This window comes from Plecotus auritus, assembly GCF_963455305.1.
Source record: "Plecotus auritus genome assembly, chromosome: 3".
In the NCBI taxonomy this organism is placed as follows: domain Eukaryota; kingdom Metazoa; phylum Chordata; class Mammalia; order Chiroptera; family Vespertilionidae; genus Plecotus; species Plecotus auritus.
In genome coordinates, this window is record NC_137772.1 from 41,145,826 (window position 1) to 41,171,054 (window position 25,229).

Here is a 25,229-nt window from a genome sequence, read left to right on the forward strand (position 1 = left end):
CTATAATTTTGCTGCAGCACTTTCTGCTATGAAATGAAAGGAAACTAATCACTATTAGAGTGAGGATCCCTTTTTTGAAAATTTAATCATGCAGAAAACCTTCTTTAGATTTCCCCAAACCCGGGAAACGTTCAAAGATGCCCATTGAAGGTCTGCTTCGAAGCCTGTGGCCATCCCTTTTGGCCATCCCTCTCAAGACCAAGTTTGAGAATTCTGACCCTGTTTATCAAACCATCATAGGATTTGAAGAATATATTTATTTAAAATCCCCAAATTAGTCCTGTTTGTATCACCACCCCATGTGCAATGTCCTTGGCGTGGAATACATGACAAAAGGCCTTTTTCTGCTTTCCTTTGTTTATTAAGGGGACGGCTCTGCTGACTGTAGATCAGAGAAGATGGGAAGATCTGAAGAGCCGACTGAAGATAGCTCAGCCTCTTCATCTCCCACCTCGCCCGGGTATCAAAGATGCTCTGATTTTATTCATGTTGGGCACTAGTGTTCATGATTCCCCAGGAGTCTAAGATTTCAATTAAAATAATAATCGTGAGGCCACTAGGTGGTTGTGCATAAGTTAATATAGAAACAGGCTCCAAACCACAGATCTCTCCAAAGGCTATTAAAATCAACCACCCAAAGGCTGTGCTTCAGTGCTCTCAGGATAAGCCTTAATGAAAAAATGAATTTTTAAATAAAATATTTGTGCTTGCCTTTTCGACATATGAGTGAAATGTATTAAACTGACAGAAATTGAATGATGCGGTTCTCCTTCTGATACGGATGGCTTCATGCACCATGGTTTTAAATATTCAGAGCCAGCCATTCCTGCAAAACACTATGCAATAGATTGAGCCGTGGGGGTGGGGAAATGTGATGGGTTTTATGATGAGCATTAAAGAAAATGAAAGGCAAGGAAGTAAATGTGAGTTAGGTCTAAAATGCCCTTGCCTAAACCTTTCTTTTCCAGATAATGATGGCTTTAGAGCCAAGATGTATGACATAACCCAGCACCCGTTTTTTAAGAGGACAATTGCTTTACTTGTCCTGGCCCAGTCGGTACTGCTCTCTGTCAAGGTACTTTGTTTCACCTTTAGACTCTGGGGATGAATTACTCATGGGTGCATCCAAGAATATCACAAATGGCCATATCTACTACGCTCTGCGCTCTTTAGTACAAAATGTTTAAACTCACAATTGTGTTCAAATGGGAGGAAGAGGGGAGAGGGGTTTTTTGTGCCCAACGCCCAGTGGATTTAGGCAAAGACATGTATGCTGTTTCCTATACAGTGGGATGTCGAGGACCCAGTGACTGTTCCTTTGGCAACAATGTCAGTCGTTTTCACCTTCATCTTTGTTCTTGAGGTACTGTAATGAGTCAGTGGGTTTGGGGGATGGGGAAGGGGGGGCAGTGCACATTTTAAAGTAAGATGGTATCCTCCTTTGATGGCCCTTATTTCAACTCTGTGCCCCATTGCTTTTGAAGTCTTTCTTTTTTTCTTTCTTCTTCTTTTTTTATTTTTTTGAGGGGGATAGTGTGCTCTTAGGGTATTTCCTTTTGAGTCTGTTCAGTTTAACTTGAACAAAGACTTCACTTTATATTTTGGAATTTTCTAATCACAGGAATTGCAAACTGCAGTTAATTTCTGTATCAGAATGATGGCCTGTCTAGTTATCTGAGTTCAAATATTTAGGGCAAACTCTACAGACCACTGTAATTCAGGAACTCAAATTGCAACGTGGTGGTAAAGGGAGTTGACCCAGACAAGATTATTTTAATATATGGTCCATATCATATTACTTTCCAGGAATATTCTTCTTCTTCCAGCAATCTCTTTGAAATACTAGCAGATTCTTATTTCACCCTGAACTGGTTGATGTTTCCCAAAATCTATGGTCTTTTACTTGGGGAAGAAAAATGTCCTGCTATCAAACTAGTCATAAAACAAGAAGAAAAGAGTGAGGAGAATACATATGTGTTACCTACTCAGCTTTTTTATATATGTGATAAATTCGTCTCTTTGGTTGCTACCTTTTTTAAAAAAAATAATGTGACTCAAGTTAATACATTTAAATATGTACTAAACAGTCTCGATTTACTCTCTTCACTGTTTTTCTCAGGTTACAATGAAGATCATAGCAATGTCACCTGCAGGTTTCTGGCAAAGCAGGAGAAATCGATATGACCTGCTGGTGACCTCACTCGGCATTGTCTGGGTGGTACTTCACTTTGCCCTCCTGGTAGGTGTAAATTGTTTATTTCAGTTGAAAATTTTATAGTTGTCCAATAGAAGTAAAATATGGCCATGAGTATAATTTTACATTTTCTAGGAGCCACATTTAAAATATGGAAAGGAAACAAGTAACATTAATTTAATAATATATTTTAAACCTACCATATCCAAAATACAGGGTGGGGCAAAAGTAGGTTTACAGTTGTTCATATGGGAAATAATACAATAATTAAAAAGTAATAGTACAAGAATAAATGTGTTTTGCATACTGACAAATGTAAACGTACTTTTGTTCCACCCTGTATTATCATTTCAACATTTCAGCAATATAAAAAAAAATTATGGCCTGGCTGGTGTGGCTCAGTAGTTGAGCATTGACCAGAGGTCACCAGTTCAATTCTCAGTTAGGGCAAATGTCCAGGTTACGAGTTCAATCCCTGGTAGGGAGTGTGTAGGAGACAGCGATCGATGTTTCTATCTCTCTGCCCCTCTCCTTTCCTCTCTCTAAAATCAATAAAGTCATATTTTTAGAAGTTAAAAATTATGAAGGAGAGATGTTACATGCTCTCTTTTGTACTAAATCTTTGATTGAATGTGTATTTTCTATTTACAGCATGTCTTAATTTATATTCACTACATTTCAGGCGCTCAATAAGAGCATGTGGTAGTGGTTACCGTGTTGGATAGCCCAAGGTTCTAGTCTAGGGTCCACCATTTTTCAGCCTTGATAAAGTTATTTGTCTTTAGTGCTCTTTTGTTTCCTGCTCTGAACTAGGAATATAATTTCATAATCTACATGTATTATGTGAGCATTATGAAGATTGAAGAATGTGAAGTTTTTCTAATTGTTAAGATTAAACAAACCATAACACATTATAATAAACTAGAGACCCAGTGCACAAAATTTGTGCATGGCGGGAGGAGGGGGGTTGTCCCTCAGCCCAGCCTGCAACCTCTCCAATCTGGGACCCCTTGAGGGATGTCTGACTGCCCATTTAGGCCCGATCCCAATAGGATTGTCCCTAAACGGGCAGTCAGACATCCCTCTCACAATCCAGGACTGCTGGCTTCCAACTGCTTGCCTGCCTGCCTGCCTTCCTGATTGCCCCTAACTGCTTCTGCCTGCCAGCCTGATCAACCCTTAACAACTCCCCTAACAGCCTGATTGATGCCTAACTGCTCCCCTGACAGCCTGATTGCCCCTAACTTCCCTCCCCTGCAGGCTTGATAGCCCCTAACTGCCCTCCCTTGCAGGCCTGGTCCCCCCAACTGCTCTCCCCTCCTGGCCTGATCGCCCACAATTGCCCTCCCTTGCAGGCTTGGTCCCTCCCAACTACTCTCCCCTGCTGGCCATCTTGTGGTGGCTATTTTGTGTCCACATGGGGGAAGCCATTTTTGACCACATGGGGGCAGCCATCTTGTGTGTTGGAGTGATGGTCAATTTGCATATTACTCTTTTATTAGATAGGATAGAGGCCTGATGCACGGGTGGGGGCTGGCTGGTTTGCCCTGAAGGGTGTCCCAGTTCACGGTGGGGGTTCCCTTGGGATGTGGGGCAAACTGGGCGAGGGGCCTGTGGTGGTTTGCAGGCCAGCCACGCCCCCCGGCGATCCAAATGGAGGCCCTGGGATCTGGGATTTATTTATCTTCTATAATTGAAACTTTGTAGCCTTGAACGGAGGCCAGGGCAGGCCAGGTTGGGTGGAAAGTTTGGCTTCCTCCATCACCGGGGGCAACCCAAGTCTCCTGCTCTCTCCAGCTCTGTGGCCACTGCCATATTTGCTGGGTTAATTTGCATACTCACTTCTGATTGGCTGGTGGGCGTGGCTTGTGGGCATAGCAGAGGTATGGTCAATTTGCATGTTTCTCTCTCTTTTTTTTAAATTTCTTTATTGATTAAGGTATTACATATGTGTCCTTATTCCCCCATTATCCCCCACCTCCCATTCATGCCCCCACCCCCCTGTTGCCTGTGTCCATTGATTAAGCTTATATGCATGCATATAAGTCCTTTGGTTGATCTCTCCCCCTTACCCTCACTGTCCCCTACCTTCCCTGAGGTTTGATGTATCTCTTTTTCTAGATCTATTTTTGTTCATCAGTTTATGTTGTTCATTATATTCCACAAATGAGTGAGATCATGTGATATTTATCTTTCTCTGCCTGGCTTATTTCACTTAGCATAATGCTCTCCATCTCCATCCATGTTGTTGCAAATGTTAAGAACTCCTTCTTTTTTACTGCAGCGTAGTATTCCATTGTGTATATGTACCACTGTTTTTTAATCCACTCATCTGCTGATGGGCACTTAGGCTGTTTCCAAATCTCAGCTATGGTGAATTGTGCTGCTATGAACATAGGGGTGCATATATCCTTTCTGATTGGTGTTTCTAGTTTCTTGGGATATATTCCTAGAAGTGGGATCACTGGGTCAAATGTGAGTTCCATTTTTAGTTTTTTGAGGAAACTCCATACTGTTCTCCACAGTGGCTGCACCAGTCTGCATTCCCACCAGCAGCGCACGAGGGTTCCTTTTTCTCCGCATCCTTGCCAGCACTTGTCATTTGTTGACTTGTTGATAATAGCCATTCTGACAGGTGTGAGATGGTACCGCATTGTTGTTTTGATTTGCATCTCTCTGATGATTAGTGACTTTGAGCAGGTTTTCATATGTCTCTTGGCCTTCCTTCTGTCTTCTTTCAAAAAGTGTCTATTTAGATCAGTTGCCCATTTTTGATTGGGTTGTTTATCTTCTTTTTGTTAAGCTGCATGAGTTCCCTGTAAATGTTGGAGATTAAACCCTTATCGTTGATATCATTGGCAAATATGTTCTCCCATGCAGTGGGCTTTCTTGTTGTTTTATTGATGGTTTACTTTGCTGTGCAAAAGCATTTTATTTTTATGTAGTCCCATTTGTTTATTTTTTCTTTAGTTTCCATTGCCCTAAGAGCAGTATCAGTGAAGAAATTGCTTTGGCATATGTCAGAGATTTTTCTGCCCATGGATTCCTCTAGTATTTTTATGGTTTCTCGCCGTATGTTTAAGTCCTTGATCCATTTTGAGTTTATTTTTGTGTATGGTGTGAGTTGGTGGTCTAGTTTCATTTTTTTGCATGTATCTGTCCAATTTTTCCAACACCATTTATTGAAGAGACTGTCTTGACTCCATTGTATGTTCATGCCTCCTTTGTCAAATATTAATTGAGCATAGTGATTTGGGTCAATTTCTGGGTTCTCTATTCTATTCCATTGGTCTATATGTCTGTTCTTGTGCCAATACCAGGCAGTTTTGAGCACAGTGGCTTTGTAATACAGCTTGATATCTGGTATTGAGATCCCACCTACTTTGTTCTTCTTTCTCAGGATTGCTGTGGCTATTAGGGGTGTTTTTTTATTCCAGATGAATTTTTGGAGAGTTCTTTCTAGGTCTGTGAAATATGCCATTGGTATTTTAATGGGAAGTGCATTGAATCTATAGATTGCTTTGGGTAGTAAGGACATTTTAATGATGTTGATTCTACCAATCCATGAACATGGTATGTTCTTCTGTCTGTTTATGTCTTCCTCTATTTCTTTTTTCAGTGTCATGTAGTTTCCCATGTATAGGTCTTTTAACTCCTTAGATAAGTTTATTCCTAGGTATCTTAATTTTTTTGGTGCGATGGTAAATGGGATTGCTTTTTTAGTCTCTCTTTCTGTAAGTTCACTATTGGTGTATAGAAATGCCATAGATTTCTTGGTGTTAATTTTGTATCCTGCTACATTGCCAAATTCATTTATTAAGTCTGTTAGTTTTTTGTTGGAGTCTTTAGGGTTTTCTATGTACAGTATCATGTCATCTGCAAATAAGGACAGTTTTACTTCTTCTTTTCCAATTTGGATGCCTTTTATTTCTTCTTCTTGTTTGATTGCAATGGCTAGTACTTCCAGCAGTATGTTGAACAAGAGTGGTGAGAGTGGGCATCCCTGTCTTGTTTCTGTTCTTAGGGGAAATGGTTTTAGTTTTTGCCCATTGAGTATGATGTTGGCTGTGGGTTTGTCATATGTGGCTTTTATTATGTTGAGGTATGATCCTTCTATTCCCACCTTGCTGAGAGTTTTTATCAAGAAAGGGTGTTGGATTTTGTCAAATGCTTTTTCTTCATCAATTGATATGACTATGTGATTTTTATCTCTCAATTTGTTTATGTGATGTATCACGTTTATTGATTTGTGAATATTGTACCATCCTTGCATTCCTGGAATAAATCCTACTTGGTCATGGTGTGTGATTTTTCTGATGTAGTGCTGGATCTGATTTGCTAGAATTTTGTTGAGGATTTTGGCATCTATGTTCATGAGGGATATTGGCCTGTAATTCTCTTTCATTGTGTTATCTTTATCTGGCTTTGGTATTAGGGTGATGCTGGCTTCATAGAAGGAGCTTGGAAGTGTTCCTTCCTCTTGAATTTTTTGGAATAGTCTGAGGAGGATAGATTTTAGTTCTTCCTTGAATGTTTGGTAAAACTCCCCTGTGAAGCCATCTGGCCCCTGGCTTTTGTTCGCTGGAAGCTTTTTGATGACTGCTTCAATTTCTTCCATAGTTATCAACCTATTGAGATTTTTAGTATCTTCCTAAGTAAGTTTTGGAAGGTTGTATTTTTCTAGGAATGTGTCCATTTCCTCCAGGTTGTCCAGTTTGTTAGAATAGAGTTGTTCATAGTATTTTTTAATAATCCTTTGTATTTCTGTGGGGTCTGTTGTTATTTCTCCTCTTTCATTTCTGATTTTGTTTATTTGGGTCCTCTCTCTTTGCTTTTTGGTGAGCCTGGCTAGAGGTTCATCAATCTTGTTTATCCTTTCAAAGAACCAGCTCTTGGTTTCATTGATCTTTTGTATTGTTTTTTTGGTCCCTATGTCATTCATTTCTGCTCTGATCTTTAATATTTCCTTCCTTCTGCTCACTGTGGATGCATGTTTCTCTTTTATTAGATAGGATACCTTCTTTTTTTAGTCTTCCTTGATCCCACACAAAAATACTATTATCCATTTCCTCCTGCTCTCTTCTATTCATTTTCTCATCCTCTGGAAAAGATCTATAGCACACAGAGCCCATTTACACAGCACAAAGCCTAGTTTAATATGAAATTGCTGTGCTCAGGAAGATATTGACTGTCCTTTTTAAGACAGTTATTAACTTCAGAGACAGGGGCTGTGCCAAGCCCAGGTGGGCTCTCAGTCACCCTGATTCATTTCCTCAAACAGTAAATGGTTTTGAGTACTACAGGTGTGCAAGTCACAGAGCTAGGAATTGAGAAGAATGTAATAAGTAAAACAGATAATGATTGCTTTCATTTGCCACACAGCCTGAAAAGTTAGGTAGGCATCCATTGAATGTTCCCAAGTCTATAAGAATTACAGCTATGGAAAGGAGATGGAGGAGAGACAAAGTTGCTGTGACAACACATAATAGTAGATGGCTTTATCGGAGAGGTCCTGGAAGGCATCCTGAGGGAGTGGTAATTGGGATCAGTCTGGAGGAGGAGGAGAGAATATTTCAGGATGTTCTAGAGTGGAAGGGTACAGTGGAATAGACAGCACTACTGGAGTAGGAGCAAAGGGAACAAGGTACAAGATCTCATGGGTAAGAAGGTGCCAGACCTCTCAGGATCTTACAGTCCAAGTGAAAGTTTTAGGTCATCATCCTAGAAGCTGTTGGGGGTTATCACTTCCAGAATGTAAAGCAAGTAGGTATCTACAGTAAGTTTGGTGCTCACATGGAGAAAAGGGGCAGTAAGGCCCAGGTTTTTATATATCTCCAAATTATAAATAAAAACTACTCAGTCCAAGCAAAAGAATAGAGTAAGCTTCCTAATTTTAGATGTCCCCAGAGAGGAGCTCTCGCACCAAAAGACCAACTTGCCTATTCTGCCCCACTGCTTTTGTTCTTCTCCAAAATCCTCTGGTTCTGGAAGCCTGCTCATCCTGAAGCATCCATCTTACATAAAAACTGCTGTTTGAAATTTTAACCCTGCTATTTTGGCTTCTGTAAACGCTTGCTTGCTTAAGTAATAAGGAAAATAAGACTACTCCCATTCCAGAGAGGCCATAAACCTTCCCTGGACGAAGTTATCAGTGCTGGCACCAGGCCAGGTCTTTGGTTGTGGTCTCAGAGCCCCAGCATATAGGGCTCTTTAAGAACTTTCAAAGGGGACCAGAAAAACCCTTATTTGGGAGACAAAGAAGCTCAAAAGGTATAAATACAGGAAACTTCCTGTGTGACTTTGCCCAGAATTTGAAAGGCATTTTTCTCTGGGCCCACATGTTATAATAATAAAGAGTGACTCCATTTCTCTAAGCATTGCTTGGTTCTTCTTCGGTCTTCTGCAACAATCCTCCACTCTATTGTGCAGTGGACTATTGTGAAGAAAGACACAGTCCTTGTTCCCATCCAAAGATTATTCTGTGCAGACACATTCACACCAAATATCTCACTGGACCCCCTTCCCAGGTGCCCATCTGTGACTTGTCATTTGCCTAGGCAAGGAACCTCAAGAAAAATCACATTTTGGCATCAGCTTAATGCCACAGTTATTATTGCAGTTATAGTCAGAGGGATCTTTGTTTCTCAGATTAAGCTTTCTTAGTCATAAAGCATACCAAGTCATCTCTTGATCACATACTGAATGTATTTTTGAGCAAGGAGGACATCTCTGAAATCATCGTAGACTAATGGACATGTGGCCGTGGCCAGCTGGTCTCCAGCTGTCTCCAGAAGCCTTCAGAGAGAAGGAATCTGACCTCCAGCAATCTTTTCCAACACCCGAACTCCCTCTGCCAGGATTCCTTTATCTCCTGTCTCACTTGACTTCCTTGTGTTGCATTGTTATCCTCGGTTGTTCTTGCTCCTCAAAGAAACTGGCCATTATTTTATGTAAAAATAAGTTTTAAAATACAGAATTCAGCTGAGCAAAACAGAGACCAAAATTTAATTTAAGATTTAATTTTATAGTTAATATTTATTCATGAGTTTTGGCAGTGACCTTTTCAGCACATTTTTAAGATAAATTTCTTATGATATTTTTTAGATTTTATTAAACTAATTATTCAGTAGACTTCACAGAAGACCCAAAATGAAAAAGGGAATTATAACAAGATCTTTTGTGCAAATTATGAGAAGCTCTCTTCTGTTTAAATTTCAGAATGCATATACCTACATGATGGGCGCATGCGTGATTGTCTTTAGGTTTTTCTCGATCTGTGGAAAGCATGTAAGTATACTGTAAAGAACACCATCAAAGGTTTCATATGCAATAAAAAAAAAGCATTGACTAACTTCAGCTGTCCTTCTGGTCACTATGATGTAGTTAACAAATTGCTAGACATTAAAATCCAAATGAGTAAACTTTAAATATTAAAATGAATAGGTAGCTTATCTTGTAATGTTCCCTGACATTTATGATGTTTTTATTCTTCATATTTTCTAAGTAAATTCAATTATCAACTAAAGATAACATATCAGTCATGAAAGCAAAAACCAGTGGTCTTTCTTAATATGTCTTTATTTTTAGTTTTATTTTTAATAAAGTTATTTTACTTCAAAGAAAAATAATCCTTAATGAACATTCATAATTCTATGATTCCATGTTTCTTTATCTTCTTTATTAATGTTCATATATACATTCCACATATATTTTCATTTTTTTAAAGTACTTAATCCTTTTTTGATTCTGACATTACATCGTATGGAATGCACATAATGAACACACTTAATACTTGATGGTATTTAATATTTTACCATTGTTTAGGTTTGTTTTTATGAGCATTTATTGGTAGAAGAATACTGAGTCTACTTGTTACAGCCCAAAAAGTGTATAGCCCTTACCATAGTGAATTAGAGAGCAAGAGAAGAGAAAACGGAAGGCTAAAAACCTTTGAGTTGAACTTTTATTAATTTGGCTGAAAAGGCTGAACAGTTTGACATACAAGTAGGATTTCTCTCTAAGGGTTTCTGAACAATATTCAGATTTAATAGCTAATAGGAAGCAATTTTCAAATGATAACCTGAGTGTCATTCTTGTGCCAACATGCTTAAATGTTATCTACTCCCCATGTTCTCCACAGCTTAATGAATTGAATATTCATATTCTCTCTCTGTCCATCTCTCTCCATCTCCATCTCCATCTCCATCTCCATCTCCATACAGGTAACACTGAAGATGCTCCTCCTGACGGTGGTCGTCAGCATGTATAAAAGCTTCTTTATCATCGTAGGAATGTTCCTTTTGCTGCTGTGTTATGCTTTCGCTGGCGTTGTTTTATTTGGTACTGTGAAATATGGAGAGAACATTAACAGGTCGGTGTGTGTTTATCTTTGTATTCATTTATCAAACAAGCTTTATTAGTAATAAAATCATGAATAAACACCTAAATGATTTTTGTCTATTAAAGATGGAGGGGAAGGAAGAAGCAATCCACTGGAAATTAAAACAAAATAAAAAGGCCAAATTTTAAATGACATTTTTCTAACTGAAGGCAGTATACATGTTTACTATAGAGACCTTAGAAAACTCAGGAATAAAAGCCTCCATAACTCCCTACCATGCAGGAATAACCGCTCCTGATAACCTGGTGAATTCCAGCACTTTTTCTATCCACATGCTGCCAAAAATGATATATTATTTTTTAAGTAAATAATTTTGAGATGATATTGGGTTTCTTCCTTTTTTAGCAAAACATGGAAAGTTAGAACCCCCCCAAATGTTATTATGTATGAAAAGCATTTTTCAAAGATAGCCTTAAATTTTGTGAAAGCATATTATAATTTTAAATAGAAAAGTCCTCACACAACCAATTATATACAGATGTGTCTTGTTGCAGAAATGGCACATGGCAGTTCCACCTTTTATAGCATAATCCATATGAAAGAAACAATCACTTTATATTGTCAAAGCTTGCTCCCTCAGTCATTCAAGATGAATGGAAAGAAATTGGTGGCACCATACAAGGGGTGGGTTATTAAGACAGCTATACTTGAGACAAGTATATATAACAAACAAATAAGAGAGTGTAACTTTTGGAAATGATTACTTGGCAATCAAATTTGCTCCAGAATCCACCTGCTTTGGTAGTGGCAGACCTTACTACTTCATGACAACTATGTTACTCACCTTCTGTTTTCTTCTTCCTTAATTTAGGCATGCAAACTTCTCTTCAGCTGGCAAAGCTATTACCGTACTGTTCCGAATTGTCACAGGTGAAGACTGGAACAAGATTATGCATGACTGTATGGTAAATATCTCTTTGTCACTAACAATGCCTTAGCTTAGAATCATTTGAAGCTCTTTGGTTATGCAACATTGGCGGTAGCCTCCTTGTTAGCATCAAGGCTTTGTGAACAAAACACATATCCTGGCCTTTTAGTCCATAAAATTGCTGTCTTTTATGTTACAGTGTGTGGACATACAGGAAGAGTATCCAGTGAACTCAACTTTATTATAGTTCCCGTCAATAAATATGCATTATGTAGGCATTGTTCTTTTCCTCCCACCTTTAACATTTTGGCAGTCAAGTACAAACAGGGGAATTCTGCTTCTTTAGTTGAATTTATTCAACAGATATTCACCAATCTGGTTTATACTGAGCCACACACTGGGTGCCAGGTCTTTAGTGATTCCAAGGCACCCTCAAGGAGCTTGGGGCTCTGACCTATACTCTCTCTCCTCTAGGCTAATTCTCATCATCCTTCAGGTACTACTTTAAACATCAGTTCCTTCAGGAATCCTGCCTTATGTTAAGACTGCAAGTTATATGTTTTTACAGCACTCTATATTTCTCTTTTTCGCGTGTTTCACAACTATAGTGAGTTATTGGCTTAATTAGTTTATTTCACCTCTTTCTCATCCTTCAGATCAATGTTATCCAAAAAAAAATTTCTGCAATGATGGCCATCTGCACTGTCCAATTCAGTAGCCACTACCCACATGTGGTTATTGAGCATTTGAAATGTGACCAGTTAAAATAAGGGATAGAATTTTAAATCGTATTTCATTGTATTTAATGTTAATGAACATAAATTTAAATAGCCTCAAGTAGTTAGTGGTTGCCATGTTGGACTGCACAGCTCTAGACTGTCAGCAACATGAAGAAGGGTCAGGATCTTTCTCTTGCTTACCAGTCTGTCCCCAATACTGGGTAGAAACCTAGCACACAATAGGAACTCAAGAACTTTATGCATGAATTAATGGGGACAGATCAAATATGATACTAGGCAGAATTAAATAAACTCAAAATAAAGAGGAAGCAGAATGTCATGGAAATGTGGAAGAGAGAGCTAGTCTCTGGCTGAAAGACATTAGGAGGTTTCTCAGAGGTGTTGGCATTTTATTGAGCCAGGAATGTCCCAACATTCCCTAATGGTGCTGGAATAAGGATCACTGGCTTCTCCTTACACAATTTGAATGTGAAATTGTTGTGTATTACAAATCCTCCTAAAATCTTACCCCATTACTTAAATCAGTTTTTTTTTAAAAAAGTAAATGCCCTTTTGTTTGACATTCTGCTGTTTGATCACAATGACAAATGATCATTTGGGACTAGTGCAGGTGGCAGACTGAGCATCTCTTAGAGCAAACCGGTTCATTTTCATTAGGCTTCTAAAATGTCAATGAACTTGGGATTCTACAAGACGAAAAGCATAGCGTAAGTGAAATATTCTTTTTACTTTTGCCACAGATGATGTATCTAACATATGCAGCTTCAGAGATTACTTTGAAGTTAATTATTATATTTTACATGGGTCAGGACTATTTCATTAACTACAGTCAGTTAACAAAAATTTGTATTCTTCTCTGCTGTCATTCTTTCCTCTCTCTCCCTCCCACTGCCCCGCAGGTCCAGCCACCCTTTTGTACTCCAGATGAATTTACATACTGGGCAACAGACTGTGGGAATTATGCTGGGGCACTTATGTATTTCTGTTCATTTTATGTCATCATTGCCTACATCATGCTGAATTTACTTGTAGGTAAGTGATGTTCGCTGCATATTTTTTTAAACCTCTTTAAACTCAGGTACTTAGATAATTAGGTATAATTTTCAAGTAATTATCCTGGATTGCTTGGGGTGGTTGTTTCATGGCATTAATTATAAATTGTTGTCTCTCCATTCAGAAGCTGAAAAGACTTTTGAAAGGCATGTAAATGACAGTTGATTGCAATTTCAAGAGTTGTCCTATTTATTATGATTATTAATCTCAAAAGAGCTCTCATGGATTGAGGTGAACAAATATCGAGGGTTGGGGGGTTACCTTTATAGCCTCGAAATGTCACATTTATGTTTTTGAAAGATACATGTTGTTCACCCAGCTGTGAGGCCACCCAGAACTCAATTTGACCTTTAAAAACTGCCCTGGAACTCTCAACTACCAGAGAAAGCCAACTGGCATGACTGTCTATATACACAGAATGTGTGTTTATGCTCATGACCCTCATGTTTTGGAAAGCCAGGAGCTAGAGAAATAGCTTAGTCCAAGTGTAAAACATGCCAACTTGGAAGCCATACTAAAAGCACTTTAAAAATTTGGCTTATCATCTAGCTGATACAATTCATTATTTATAATAGATGTTTTACATTTTCTAAAAAAAAAGACAGATAAGCGTAATTGTCTAAATTTGCCATTTTTTTCTTTTCTTTTTCTTTTAGCCATAATTGTGGAGAATTTCTCCTTATTTTATTCCACTGAGGAGGACCAGCTTTTAAGTTACAATGATCTTCGCCACTTTCAGATCATATGGAATATGGTGGATGATAAACGAGAGGTAGGCGAGTGGATTGCCATTTCATGCCCCACTCAAAAGGGACTTACTACCCTATCTCAGACATGGTTTTGTTGTTGGCATGGACATATATTGAATTTTGAAGGGCCATTGGTGAATTGCAGAAGGCTGTCATCAACAATCCAGCAGAATATGCTAGGAGGGGAGAGGCACAGAATAGATCCCTCTCGTGTCCTTTCCAACTAAGAAAGTACTCTTCTTCTGGCATTCAGATATTGACAAGGGAGCTCTGAAGAAAACAACCCTGGGATCGGGGCAAGAGAAGGGATGAAGTTCAAATGATCAAAGTGACAATATAGTACAGATTCATGATCACCTCAACCTAAAAGAGCAATCCTGATTACAAGTGCAAACGAGTTATTTAAGTAATTTATTAAAGTTACTACTTTTAATTATTTTGGACTTAGTATTGTTCAATTTTAATAATGAAGCTTACCCAAGATTTAGTAGAATTAGCCAAAGCAGCAGCAGCTTCCTGCTTCTCCTCCTCTTTCCCATTCTTCATCCAGCAAACACTCAGGCATTGTTCTAGGCACTGGAGATATACCAAAGAGCAAGATGGACAGGTCTCCTATTCTAATACAGGAGACAAAATTAAAGTGAAATAATAATCATTATAATTTCAAAAAGCTATAAACACTTTGAAGAAGGTTATAAGGTATAGAGCGGTTGGAGTCAGGAGCAGATAACTTTAGCAGGAATGGTCATGAAGGCCTGTCTATTTGATCCAATATCTGAAAAAGGAGGAGAGATCAGCCATGGGAAGATCTTGGGGATGATCTGAAAATAGTTTGAGGAAGAGGTGACTGAAGGCATGAAGACAAAGGGGCCAGAACAGGCTTAGTAAATGGGGTATCCTGGTCTAGAGCTGGGGCCCAAAAACCAGGCATGGCTTTCTCCACCCCCTTTGCTTGTTCTTTCCTTGGCCCCCCACTTCATCCAGGCACCAGTGTTGGGGATTTTCTTCCAGGACAGTGACCTGCATGTACAGGTGTCTGGGCCCATTGATCTCTATGACTGCTGCCCACAGGAACATGCCTTCCTCTGACATACACATGGAAGATGGCACCACCACTCACATGTTAAGATGTTAGTAACTGACAGGAACCCATGGCCCATCAATGTCCCTGCCTCTCACCCAATACCTGATTTAAAGACACAGCCAGGCTGGCACGGTAGTTCTGTTGCCTGGAAGAGAGTGACACATGGAAGATTTTCAGAATCTGGAGCCGCTCTGAGCAGGAAGAGGGAAGAGCTGGGAACCCAGTTCTCTTGTATGTAATTGTTCTAATAATGGAGGAGAACTGACAAGGAGTGATCATTCCATAGAAGAACAACTTATAATAAACGTTTACAAGTTCCTAGTATCTGAACTCGGTGAGAAGAGGATCACGTACATGTGTATGTTTCATTTCTTGTGCTAAAGCATTACTGAGCCACTCAGCACGTGTTAGAGGAGCACTGGGGCAGTGGCTGAGTCAGTGGCACAGGTACAGAAAGAAAAGTCTAGCAGGGGTCCTCAAACTTTTTAAACAGGGGCCAGTTCACTGTCCCTCAGACCGTTGGAGGGCCGGACTATAGTTTAAAAAAAAAACTATGAACAAATTCCTATGCGCACTCCAGGTCCGGGACGAGTGGGCTGCTAAGCAGGACAGGCAGCGGCACCCGGCGGGCTGGATAAATGTCCTCGGCAGGCCACATGTGGCCCGCAGGCCGTAGTTTGAGGACCCCTGGATGAGCTCGATCACCAGTAGGGGGCGTGCAAGAGGCAGTCAGTCAATGATTCTCTCTCATCATTGATGTTTCTATCTCTCTCTCCCTCTCCCTTCCTCTCTGAAATCAATAAAAATGAATTTTTTAAATTTCTTTATTGATTAAGGTATTACATATGTGTCTTTATTCCCCCATTATCCCCCACCTCTCATTCATGCCCCCACCCCCCTGTTGTCTGTGTCCATTGATTAGGCTTATATGCATGCATATAAGTCCTTTGGTTGATCTCTCCGCCTTACCCCCACTGTCCCCTACCTTTCCTCTGAGGTTTGACGGTCTGATTCATGTTTCTCTGTCTCTGGATCTATTTTTGTTCATCAGTTTATGTTGTTCATTATATTCCACAAATGAGTGAGATCATGTGATATTTATCTTTCTCCAACTGGCTTATTTCACTTAGCATAATGCTCTCCATCTCCATCCATGTTGTTGCAAATGGTAAGAACTCCTTCTTTTTTACTGCAGCATAGTATTCCATTGTGTAGATGTACCACAGTTTTTTAATCCACTCATCTGCTGATGGGCACTTAGGCTATTTCCAAATCTCAGCTAGGGTGAATTGTGCTGCTATGAACATAGGGGGTGCATATATCCTTTCTGATTGGTGTTTCTAGTTTTTTGGGATATATTCCTAGAAGTGGGATCACTGGGTCAAATGGGAGTTCCATTTTTAGTTTTTTGAGGAAACTCCATACTGTTTTCCACAGTGGCTGCACCAGTCTGATTCCCACCAGCAGTGCACGAGGGTTCCTTTTTCTCCACATCCTCGCCAGCACTTGTTGTTTGTTGACTTGTTGATGATAGCCATTCTGAAAGGTGTGAGAAAATGAATATTTAAAAAAAGAAAGAAAGAGAGAGAGAGAGAGAGAGAGAGAGAGAGAGAGAGAGAGAGAAAGGAAGGAAAGAAAGAAAGAAAGAAAGAAAGAAAGAAAGAAAGAAAGAAAGAAAGAAAGAAAGAAAAAAGAAAGGTACTAGTGTCCGTCCAGGACAGGCAGAGGGAGAGCTTTCCTTCCTCCTTGGCTGCAAACGCTGAGTGGTTGTGAAACCCCACAGAACTAGAGGTGCACCTGCAAAAACTCTGTGTGCTCAGGTCTTTATTTTTTTGGTCATTTTTTAATATTTTTCAAAGATTTTTATTGTTTTTTAGAGAAATAGGGAGAGAGAAAAACATCAATGTAAAAGGAAAACATGGATCAGCTGCCTCCTGTATGCCCCCCACCAGGGATAAAGCCCACAACCTGGGCATGTGCGCTGACTAGAAATGGAACTGGCAACTTTTTGATGCCCAGGAGGATACCCAGCCAACTGAGCCACACTGGCCAGGGCTAAGTTTATTTTTTAATTACAGTGGACATACAATATTATATTAGTTTCAGGTGTACAACATAGTGATTAAAAAACCTTAGAAAGTGCTCAGCTTTTATCTCCCAGCCAGCCTCGGGAAAATGAACAGCTTCCATGCCACCGGTGCTTAATTTGCCATTTTTTGAGAAATGGCTCCAGGTGTTTTGGTGTGAAAACAGAACCCCAGAGAATCCCTGTGGCCTAACGATGATTTACATACGAGTTTCTGTGCTCTGCCGCCAGGGGGTGATCCCGACCTTCCGCGTGAAGTTCCTGCTGCGGCTGCTGCGGGGGCGGCTGGAGGTGGACCTGGACAAGGACAAGCTTCTGTTTAAGCACATGTGCTACGAGATGGAGAGGCTGCACAACGGCGGCGACGTCACCTTCCACGATGTCCTAAGGTGCGGGGGTGGGAATGGGGGGGCGCGAGGAGGGGGAGGGCTGTGAGAGGGGTCGCAGCTGGGTGCCCCAGAGCTGAACAGAGTCGAGACTGAAGCTGTGACCAGGAAAGGCCTCGTGAAATGCAATCAACAAGTACGTTCTAAACCTAAAATGCCACATCTGCTGTGGTTAGAAGACTCCATGTGGCCTTTCTCACTGAACTTTAATGGTCGTGTTCAGGTGAGAGCCTCCGGGGCGCGGGGGTGGAGGGGGGGGGGCGGCGGGAAGAGGAGTGGCCTGAGGGCCCAGAAATGCCCCTTCCAGAATGGGAGCTCCTGAAGCGGGGACACGGAAGGACCTCAGGAGCTCGGCCCACCCTTCCTATTTTAAGGAAGGAACTGGCCCAGAAGAGATGAATGACTTGCTGACAGTTACTCAGGCCCTGAGGCCAAGCTGGAGCTAAAATTCAGATCTTCCCACTTGTGGGTCGGGCAGGAATTTGCCTGGGCTGCTCTGCCGTGAGTGCCCCAGGCAGGTTGACAAACCACGTTTTCCAGACGTGTGGTGAGGACCCAGACAGGACAAGGGCACCCTGGGGCCAGAGAGGCTGCTCTGTTCGTTTGCTGTGACTGCTGTAATAGAACACATACACTGAGTGGTTTAAACAACACACCTACTGTCTTCACAACTCTGGAGGCTGGAAGTCTGAGATGGAGGTGTCAGCAGAGTTGGTTCCATTTAAGGCCAGGAGGGAGAATCTGTTCCACCCGCTCCCTCAGCTTTTGGGGGTTTGCCGGCCATCTTTGGCCTTCCTTGGCTTATAGAAGCATTACTCCAATCTCTACCTTCATCTTCATATGGTGTTCTCACTGTACATATGTGTGGTCTGTGTCCAAATTTTCGTTTCTATAAGGACACAGGTTATATTGGATTATGGACCCACCCCATTCCAGTATGATCTAATCTGAACTAGTTATATAGGCAATGGCCTGTTTTGGAATAAGATCACATTCTGAGGTACTGAGGGTTAGGACCCCAAAATACTTTTGGGAGGTTGGGGGGAGAACAATCAACTCAGAAATTTTCTTAAACAGGAGCCCATGGATAATATTCAGAAGGTCATGGCCTTGAAAAGGAAAACAATTACTTCTTTACTTTCACTAATCACTCACTAAAATGCAACATTCTTTTTTATGATGCATGCAGTCAACAAACCATAGTAATATTAGCAATACCCATGTCTTTGTCATCAGTAGAAATCATAGGTATTTTTCAGGTCAGATTACCGCTATGGCTGATATCTTAAAATATCCTTCATGCACACCAGTACTTCTAAGTTATGGTAGTCATTTGACCTCAGCTAAATGTTATTATTTGATGCATTAATAAAGAAGCACTTATGTTATTATATCACTCTTTTCAAAGAAAATAATTTGAGAACTCTGTTTTTTTAAAATATATATTTTTATTGATTTCAGAGAGAAAGGAAGAGAGAGAGAAACATCAATGATGAGAGAGAATCACTGATTGGCTGCCTCCTGCATGCCCCTACTGGGGATCGAGTCTGCAACCCTTGGCATGTGCCCTTGACCAAAATTGAACCCGGGACACTTTGATCTGCAGGCCGATGCTCTATCCACTGAGCAAAACGAGCTAGGGCTTGAGAACTCTATTTTTATACAATTGGTTTCCTTTGAAATAATGTGTATTTTATTTTATGCATCTAAAACATGATTCTAAAAAATGTCTCATGGGCTCCCCTGCCATCAGGGTTCATGCCACAGAAAAGGTTAAGAACCCTCTACCAGGACCAGCTATTTTCATCATGTTGCTCATAACTGGCAAGTTAAACAGGGGGTATTGTGTCACAAATTTCAGGAGCAATCAGGTATACAGAAATATGATTATGATTGGAATTTGAAAAAAAATGCCAGGAGAGGAAGGATCTGGGGGCATTCTTTCAAGGTCTCGGTTTTACCTCCCACTATTCACTTCTTCCAGGAACAAGTGAAAAGGCAGAAAAAGATGGGGCAGGAAACACAGATGAATAGCAAAGGATGACAACTCTTTCAGAATGTCAGTCTTTTCTTCTAGTGACAAATATTTTTAGGCTGCAAATAAGGCATCTAGGCATACCACGGTCATTAATATTGTATTCAGCCTCTTTGGAACACAGTGATGCATCTGATAAAATGAACTCAGGCAGAGTCCATGGTAGCATCGTTGGCCTCACCCTACCTTCTAGCCCAGTGTATGATGAAAACAGCTCAGCAATGATGAGCTTCTTGATGAGGCAGGGGAGAAAGAAAGGGCAAATGCACTTCTTCCCTCCATGGTGGGAAAAGACTTAGCAAAGAAGAGATCACTGTACACGTGCTTCATGGGGAAGGGCCTCTCAGGTGCCACCGTGCTGTGATTTGGGCTAGGGAAACGGAACTGAGGTCCCACCCAGGCCAGGCAGGGATGGAGCAATAACTGAGATCCTGCAGCCATACTAGGGAGCGCCAAGCTGCCAGAAGGGGCTGCATCCTCCTGTGGCTGTGGACTCCTCGGCCTGAACACATGAGTTGCCTTATTGCCCAGGAGCCCCCATGCAACACATTAGCATGTTGGTTTCATTTGCCGCCGTGTGGGTCTATTGTACCAAGGACTGAATGGGAGTGAATGTTTCACTCTGGTTTTGCAACCATCAGCATTAATGAGGAAGATCCAGGGGGACAGATGAGAGAAATGGAGAGGGAAATGGGGGGATGGGAATGCATAGCCTGCAGCCAAGCATATTAACCACCACCAATTGGAGCTGAATGTGAATAGACAGAGCAGTTATCCTTCTACAGGGAAAGTTCCAGAATCTTAAGCAGCTGATTATTAGGGCCTGGATCTTTGGTTTTACAAAAACATACTGTTATAATCACCTCATGAATATCAACATATTTCATCATTTAACAAAGTAGGTACCATGACTATGCCCATTTTACAGATGAGCGAAGAGAGGCAGTGAGCTGACATAACTAGCCTAAGCCGTTAGTCAGGGTAGCATCAGAATGCTCCACTGGTAGGACTGACTGATGACCTCTCTGGATTTTGAGATCTAAATCCCAGGTAAATCAGAGCTGCAATTGCTGTTGAATTTCCCCAATAGCATGCTCTCCTACCGGTCGGTTGACATCCGGAAGAGTCTGCAGTTGGAGGAGCTGCTTGCAAGGGAGCAGCTGGAGTACACCATCGAGGAGGAAGTGGCCAAGCAGACCATCCGCATGTGGCTGAAGAAGTGCTTAAAGCGCATCAGAGCAGTGAGTGAACCAGAAGCATCTGGGATTTTATTTCCTCCTCCAGAGCTTCCTGAACAAGGGGATTAGATCCTTCTGTGATTAGCCTTCTATCCCTTCAACTGTGTCAACTTCTTCCACTTCCCATGGTCAGATGATGATTCAAACCTTAACTCTAGTCCAAATCCAGTGGTACCCTCTTGAGCAGAGTCCATAAGAAGCTTCCCTTAAAACACATTTTTATAATAGAGTGTGACTGTTTCAGAAGCAGTTCATTGATATTACAGTATTCATGCTGTCCATTTATTAATCTCAGCTGTTTAAACTGCCAGCAATCTCTACATATTGACTGGCAACTACTTTTAATTTGTTCCTAAAAATCCCCAACATATTGGTGATAATTCTGCGTGATCTTTAATTAAAGACCACCTCTCCTGGGAGTGCCGCGACCTGTTTGCTGCTTCCTGACCTTTAAACCAATGAGATACTCTAACTCTTAAATCCATGAACATGAGCATTAACTGTGTTTGCATACACTGTATTTACAATGGGCATTTCTATTAGGTAATTAATTTTATGAATGCTTTTGACTTATGCTTTACACACGGGGGAAAATCAAATTAATCACTAACCATTTCTACATAACAGATTTTTAACATCCTGTTTTTCAGAACAACATCAACTGCAGAAACACATCTTTCTATTGGATGAATTAAGGGCCCCAGAGAAAACCAACACCCCAATCTCCTACAGCCAGGCACCTGTCACAGCTGGCCCAGCATAGCTTTGTTAGATCCAGGGATAGAATCTGTGGTCCAGAGGCCCTGTGAGGGCTCTGGGAGTGCAGGCCCACCACCAGGCTGCCCTGGTCCCAGTGTGTGCCAAGACAGATCAGCCCACTGGACTGGCCCGCTCCAGTCCAGAACCAAGACAAAAATGAGGGTTTCACTTTTGCACCCAAGACTCTCTGCCTCTTGCATCTTAGAGGAAAGGGGTGATCCACATAGGCTTAGCAAGCATAGAATAAAATATGAAGGAGGAAAAAACAGACCACCAACAACTTTAGTGATTTAAGAATTCTATCTATATATATATAATCTATATGTATAAAAGGCTAATATGCAAAGCGTTCCCTGGAGTTCAACCAGGAGACCAGGAGTTCTATCACTCACTATGACATGTGCTGACCACCAGGGGGTGGCACGGGATGACAGAAGGCCCAGGCCAGCAGCTGGCAGCTGGGGAAGGGAGGCCCCAGCTGGCAGCCAGAAAGCCCCCATCAGCCCTGATCACCGGTCAGGCCTGGGGAACCTACCTGTGCATGAATTTCATGCACCTGACCTCTAGCTTTAAATAAAACACAAGCTAGTACCAGTGAACATTACTCTCAATTGTTATGCAAATGAAAATGGAAGGGATAAGCAATTCTAAGTCTCTAAGCCTTTCTTTATGGGAGTCTGATCAGGGAAATTAGTTAATGACCCTTGAAAGTTCCAAAATTAGTTGAAAGTTTCTAAGGGGTCACCAAGCCTACAGGGTCTTTGGGGCAGAGAGAAGAAAATATGACTGACTGGTGGGGCAGAAGGACAGTGGGCTGATTTTTTCGTTCCTGCAAAAACCATATTTCCATAGAAACAGCAGCAGTCATGCAGCATCATCCACAGCTTGAGAGAGAGCCAGCAGCAGGAGCTGAGCCGGTTTCTGAATCCCCCCAGTATCGAGACCACCCAGCCCAGTGAAGACATGAACGCCAACAGTCAGGATAATAATATGCAACCTGAGGTACGAGTATGAGGTGTCTTTCATTCAAGGATATTCTGTGCATGTTTAAAATAAAAAATAAGCCAAAACCGGTTTGGCTCAGTGGATAGAGCATCAGCCTGCGGACTGAAAGGTCCCAGGTTCGATTCTGGTCAAGGGCATGTAACTTGGTTGCGGGCACATCCCCAGTTGGAGGTGTGCAGGAGGCAGCTGATTGATGTTTCTCTCTCATCGATGTTTCTGACTATCTATCCCTCTTCCTTCCTCTCTGTAAAAAATCAATAAAATATATTTAAAAAAAAAAAGAACTAAGTAAGCAATAGAGGTAATCGATAGGGCCTTTAATAATCAATATAAATTTAAAAATAAATAAATAAAAAATAAATAAAATAAAAAATAAACTGGTGCTGTTCACAGACATTTCAAATAAGGTGACAATATATGTAATAGGAAGTTTTTACATTAAAAAACAACAACAATCAGCCCTAGCCAGTTTGACTCAGTGGATAGAGTGTTGGCCTGTGGACTGAAAGGTCTCAGGTTTGATTCTGGTCAAGGCTTGTGCATGCCCTCTCTCTTCCATTCTCTCTACAAATCAATGGAAACATATCCTTAGGTGAGGATTTAAAAACAACAACAATTGGAATAGGGTGATCCAAGATTATATTTATGTCTCTGTGGTTCTTGAGTTAGTTGAAGTTATTTGAAAAGATTCTGATTTGTATGAATACTAAAATAATGTTAATGCCCTGTATTTTAAAATACTGTTGATCTCTCTCTCTCTCTCTCTCTCTCTCTCTCTCTCTCTCTCTCTCTCTCTCTCCTCCCTCCCTCCCTCCCTCCCTCCCTCCCTCCCTCCCTCCCTCCTTCCCTCTCCGTCTGCCTAAAAGTTAATATCACCTCTGTAAGGGCTTAATTTAACTCTGGCAATATCACATGATTGAGGACAGGGGTGGAGAATGCCTGGCCCATGGGCCATATAAGGCCCAATAAATCATTTGGTCTGTCCCTGCCAAGGCATTAGGGTGAGTTAATGAAATGTTTAACCAAATATAGCATGCTAATTTTTACGTTGATAATTTTGTATGGCCCGAGAATGATGTTATAAATGTCCAAATGGCCCTTGGCAGAAAAAGGTTCCCTGCTCCTGATTTAGGAGAACAGGATTTGCCTAAAGCTCTGCCCTAAATGTTTTCTCCTACTAAGTCATAGAAACTTGCAGTAAAATCAGTGAAAAGGTTTGAAATTGACCTTCATCCTCCTTAAATTGAGGATTTGTTCTTCCTCAGTTGGGCATGAGAAGAGCATATGGAGTTTGGGGACGATTAACTTGAAGGCCTCCTATTTACTAGGGCACAGCATATTTTCATTTCCAAACTCAATCTACATGTCCATAAAAGTACCACAGAGTCCCCAGTGTCCTGGAGAGCCCTGTGCTGGGAGACAGCTGGCAGAGGCCCTGCCCTTTGTGAGGATGCAGTTATGGACTGGGTGGAGTTGATCCGGCATTCTGAGAGCACCCCTCCCCCACCCCCAGCAGCATCAGAGTTCAGATTGTATAGTGACACAGTCAGGGGCCAGCGATAAACATCGAAGCCTGAGGCTTCATGGCCCAGTGGGATGCTCCAAAGAGCCCTCTTGTTTATAGCCCAGATTTGAGTAGATTTCATGTTGTTGGCTCCCAGCCTGTAGGAATCATCTGCCACGAATTACAAGCACTTGTTTAGGAGACAGTCAACAAAGAGGGATATGGAGGTTTCTACAATAGCCCTGCCACCTATGTGCCCTGGGGAGGGCTGGCAGTGCCTCAGGTGTAGGGCTGAGATAAAGTCAGGATAGTCAGATGGGGCTGATGAGTCAGGGAAAGTGATGATTGCAGAGCTCTCTGGTTTTAGGTTAAAAGAGCCAAAAAACCCAAGAGGTACTCAAAACATCAAAAGGGGATATTGAAGCAATGTGAAGGCCAATGTGCTGATAGGAAAGGGGAAGGTGAGGGTCAACCAGAGGGTGGATAAAATGTGTGGAGAGTCTCAGCATTTCTCTTTGACTGTAGTCTTTTATTGAATTGATTGGGGTACAGGTTTCAAGTGTACAACTCAATAAAACATCATCTGCACACTGTATCGTGTGTTCATCACCCAAGCAAAGTCTCTTTCTGGCTCCATTTTCCCCCTTTGCCCACCTCCTCCTACCCCCATTCCTTTTCCCCTTCCCTCTGGCTATCACCACACTGTTGTCTGTGATAGATCTAGATAGATAGATAGATAGATAGATAGATAGATAGATAGATAGATAGATAGATAGAGATATATATATATATATATATATATATATATATATATATATCTTTTTTTTTTCTCAATCTCATCACCTTCTTTCATCCAGTCCCCCAACATCCCTGACCGCTGTCAGTCTGTTCCCTGTATCCATGCCTCTGTTCCAGTTTTGTTCCTCAGTTTATTTTTTCATTAGATTCCACATATAAGTGAGAGACTTTAGACTTCATTGATATAAGATTTGATCTCGGCTAGGGCCCATCCCAGCTTTGTCTGTGGAGAATTTTCTTTCTGAAGCTCTAGGCATTGACCTTCAGGTTGGCAAGAGCATGCTTCCCCCAAGCCAGGCAGTGCCCGCTGCCCCCGCTCCCCTTCCTTC

General features: G+C 41.2%; 1 protein-coding gene across 4 annotated transcripts in view; it reads left to right on the plus strand.

Moving 5' to 3' along the window:
* NALCN (sodium leak channel, non-selective) overlaps window positions 1–25,229 on the plus strand; it is a 314,423-nt gene that overhangs the window by 283,584 nt on the left and 5,610 nt on the right. For all 4 annotated transcript variants that reach the window (XM_080660974.1, XM_080660971.1, XM_080660973.1 and 1 more), the window contains 12 exons: window positions 367–460; window positions 969–1,075; window positions 1,289–1,363; window positions 2,120–2,239; window positions 9,413–9,481; window positions 10,417–10,565; window positions 11,407–11,500; window positions 13,103–13,235; window positions 13,913–14,028; window positions 17,407–17,564; window positions 20,687–20,837; window positions 22,446–22,595. In XM_080660974.1, the coding sequence (XP_080517100.1) occupies window positions 367–460; window positions 969–1,075; window positions 1,289–1,363; window positions 2,120–2,239; window positions 9,413–9,481; window positions 10,417–10,565; window positions 11,407–11,500; window positions 13,103–13,235; window positions 13,913–14,028; window positions 17,407–17,564; window positions 20,687–20,837; window positions 22,446–22,595 (1,416 nt within the window). The remainder of the gene's footprint in view (window positions 1–366; window positions 461–968; window positions 1,076–1,288; window positions 1,364–2,119; window positions 2,240–9,412; window positions 9,482–10,416; window positions 10,566–11,406; window positions 11,501–13,102; window positions 13,236–13,912; window positions 14,029–17,406; window positions 17,565–20,686; window positions 20,838–22,445; window positions 22,596–25,229) is intronic.